Below are 3,532 nucleotides of genomic sequence, written 5' to 3'. Positions count from 1 at the left end.
GGGTGGGGTGGGAACTGGGTGGAGGGGAGCTATGGAGGGAAAAAAGAGGAACAACTGTAATAATCTGAACAATAAGGATTTAATTTAAAAAAAACACAAAAAAACAAAAAATTAAAAATGGAACTCCCATTTGACCAAGTGATCCTACTTCTAGAAATCTATCCTAAGAAACCGAAAACACTCATCAGAAAAAAATTCATGCACACCTTCACTCATCGCATTGCAATTTACAAGAGCTAAGCTTTGGAAACAGCCTAAGTGCCCGTCAGCATACGATTGGATGAAAAATCCATGGTACATCTACACCATAGAATGCCATGCAGCCATGAAAAAGAAAGAACTCTTATCATTTGCAACAGCAGGGGTAAGTTCGACAAGGGGTTAATCTCCAAAATTCATAGCAACTCAAACAACTTAACAAAAGTAAGACAAGAACACAATTGAAAAATGGGCAAAGGGCCTCATAGGTAAGTCTCCAAAGTGGACACACAGATGGCCAAGACGTGCTCTCCTGAGGGTGGTCATGCTGATGTCAAAGGTGTGTTTCCCAGATGCACAGGAACAATGGACGGGTGCTTAAGGCAAAGATGAGCCTTTGAGTAAAGAAGTCATAGGCCTAGGGCGTGCCCACACCCAGGACTGCCCAGGTAGGATGTGTGATCAGAGCCTCCTGTGAGGGTCCCGTCAGTCACTGAGTTTTGTCAGATTTAGGACAGAGCCCCCTTTTTGTTCACAAATATAATCCCTAAAACTAGACCTAGAAAGGGCTTTCTGTGAGCTCTGTGGCTGAGCCTGGGAGCAAAACTAATTTAAGACGGAGCAGGAAATGGTATCTTTGCTCAACTCTCCACCTGCTCCTGGTCAGGACCTTGTGCTGGTCCTCAGTGCCCCAGGCTGGTAAAGTATGTTTCCTGCAGCCCAGCCCTGCTGTCTCCTCAGGGAGGTTTGTGTCTGGGCTCACACTGACTTCCCCTCACTGTGTCTCGTACAGTAATACACAGCGGAGTCGTCGGTGGTCATGGAGCTCAGCTGAAGGGAGAACTGGTTCTTGGACGTGTCTCTGGAGATGGAGGTTCGGCTCTTGAGGGACGGGCTGTAGTAAGTGTCTCCATTATCCCAGATATTCCCCATCCACTTCAGCCCCTTCCCTGGGGGATGACGTATCCAGCTCCAGGCATAACCACTGGTAGTGATGGAGAATCCAGACACAGTGCAGGTGAGGGAGAGGGTCTGCGAGGGCTTCACCAGTCCTGGGCCTGACTCCTGCAGTTGCACCTGGGACAGGACACCTGGGACAGAGAGAACACAGTGAGTCCTGGGCTCAGATGCAGGGTCCCCATCTCCTCACATCTAAGCCCTGAGTCACTCACATCTGGGAGCTGACAGCAGGAAGAGGAAGAGCCACATGGGAGTCATGTCTTGCAGGTGAGGTCCTCGTCCCCCAGAAAGTATTCTCTAGGGTGAGGAGGCCCTGCATTTAAGTGGACACCAACTGTGTGTGTGTCTTGTGGCCGTGTGGGCATTTGCATATGGGCGGTGTCTGCACATACAAAGGGCAAGAGGTGAGGGAGGTCCTGGTCTCTGGGGCTTCTCCTGGAAGGAGGTGCTGTCTGTGCCCTCAGAGAACCAGGCCCTCCTTGGGGTCCTGGTCACTGTGCCCAGGGACCTCTTCTTCCACAGCAGGGGCTATGCTGCAGGAGGTGGTCAGGAAGTAGGATGTGGGAACAGTCAGTGACTCCTTCAGGATAACATCAGTGTGCCTCTTGTTCCAGAGATATATAGATATAGATAGAGATAGAGAGATACAAATGTAGAGATAGAGATGTAGATGTAGATGTGTTTGTGGATGTATACATAGGTATAGATATAGATACTTTTTTCTTTGTCCTCACCTAAGTATATGTTCATTATTTTTTATATGGAAAGAAAAGGAGAGAAAGAAACATTGATATGAGAGAGAAGTGTTGATCAGTTTCCTTCCATATATCCCCATACTGTGAATCAAACCAGCAACATTCTCATTTATTTGTTTAAATATTTCTTAATTGATATCACAGAGGAATAGAGAGGAAGAGAGAGAGAAGCATCAATGATAAGAGAGAATAATTGATTGGCTGCCTCCTGCATGGCCCACACTGAAGAAATAGTCGGCAACTGGGACATGTGCCCTGACCAGGAATAAATGTGACCTCCTGGTTAATAGTTCAATGTTCAACCTCTGAGCCATGCTGGCTGGGCTGTTCCAGCACTTTTAGGATTCATGGAGCTCCCTTTACACCTGGGCTCTGGTCAGCGGGACATTGGCAACATCATAGGTAACCAGGCCCCAGTCCTTCCCTGACTGACCTCTGCCCCCAGTGGCCATGTGCTTATCCACCATGATGCTCTGCAGCTCACGGGCCCCTGGACTTTCCCTCAGCACAGGTGTGAGATCTTGGAGGTGCTCTGAGCTCAGTGCTCAGCTGTGTCACCACAGACACAGGAGGAGCCCCCATGGTCTGACATCACATGTGGGCACTGCATGTGGGCTCAGCAGGATGGCTGAGTGGCCCTGTGCCTGTCGCCTAAAAGAAGGCCTGGCACAGGGGATGGGCATGAAAGGATGGCGTGGGGGTGCATTTAAGTCAAAACATACCAGGGCAGGAAGGAGAGGACAGACACATCCACACGGGACGTCCTGTGCAGGCCCCATGGGGTGAGAGTGTGGGCGGCAGAGGACAGAGAGTGAGGATGGGGAGGTGTCTGCAGAGCTGGAGGCACAGAAGAGATGGGTGGGACCATGTCTCCCTTCAGCAGGTTCTCAGGATGCAGGTGGAATCTCCAGGGGAAGCAGGAGAGGAGTTGGGACACAACCCCCGGGACCAGGTTCTGAGACCCACTGGGAATAGGGCCCGTCACTGGGCCTCCTTTCTGCCTCCATCACGGGACACTCTGGCAGCTGGGTCCATTTCGAGGCTCACAGTGAGGCAGTGCCTGCAGGGTCCAACCCTACACATTCATGTGCAGCCATGTCAGTGAGAGGCAAGCGCCTAACTGCCCCTAAAGGGCTCCTCCTGGGGCAGAGTGAGCGGCTGATCACCCTCAGGTGAGGTTTGGGGCCTGGACTCCGTGTTCCCTGCTCAGCACTGCGTGGAGGGTGGGGGATGTCGCTCTCAGTGAGGGGACAGGAATCTCTACAATGTTTTCCTTGTTAACCCAGAGAACGACCATCAGGGACATGGTGACAGGAAGGACCAGATAAGAAGTCCACCAGATCTGACACACAGCAACTTCCTGCTTTTTTCCTGCAGAGAATCTAATTAAAGACACAAAGAAGGAAGAGGAACTGCCCCAGGGAAACTAGGAGGGAAGAAAGCATTGACCCCATAGGAAGCCTGCACAACCCTCCAGGGTCAGCCTCTGAGCTGGGACCTGGGTTTGCTGGTCCTGAGCGCCCCCTGGGGTCCTGGATGCTCCCTGCAGCCCAGCCCTGCTGTCTCCTCAGGGAGGTTAGTGTCTGGGCTCACACTGACTTCCCCTCACTGTGTCTCTT

General features: G+C 51.3%; 1 gene segment (V, D, J or C); it reads right to left on the bottom strand.

Annotated features, from left to right (window-relative positions):
* Nucleotides 1–254: 254 nt before the first annotated feature.
* On the bottom strand, nucleotides 255–1,447 carry LOC106727008. The segment is given in 3 exon segments: nucleotides 255–300; nucleotides 968–1,289; nucleotides 1,371–1,447. Coding segments are annotated over 3 exon segments (414 nt in total).
* Between the last annotated feature and the right edge of the window lie 2,085 nt (nucleotides 1,448–3,532).

The sequence above is a fragment of the Myotis brandtii genome, unplaced genomic scaffold, assembly GCF_000412655.1.
Source record: "Myotis brandtii unplaced genomic scaffold, ASM41265v1 scaffold3472, whole genome shotgun sequence".
In the NCBI taxonomy this organism is placed as follows: Eukaryota; Metazoa; Chordata; class Mammalia; order Chiroptera; family Vespertilionidae; genus Myotis; species Myotis brandtii.
Note: the sequence above shows the minus strand (reverse complement) of the source record. Positions and strands in the feature narration are given on the sequence as shown.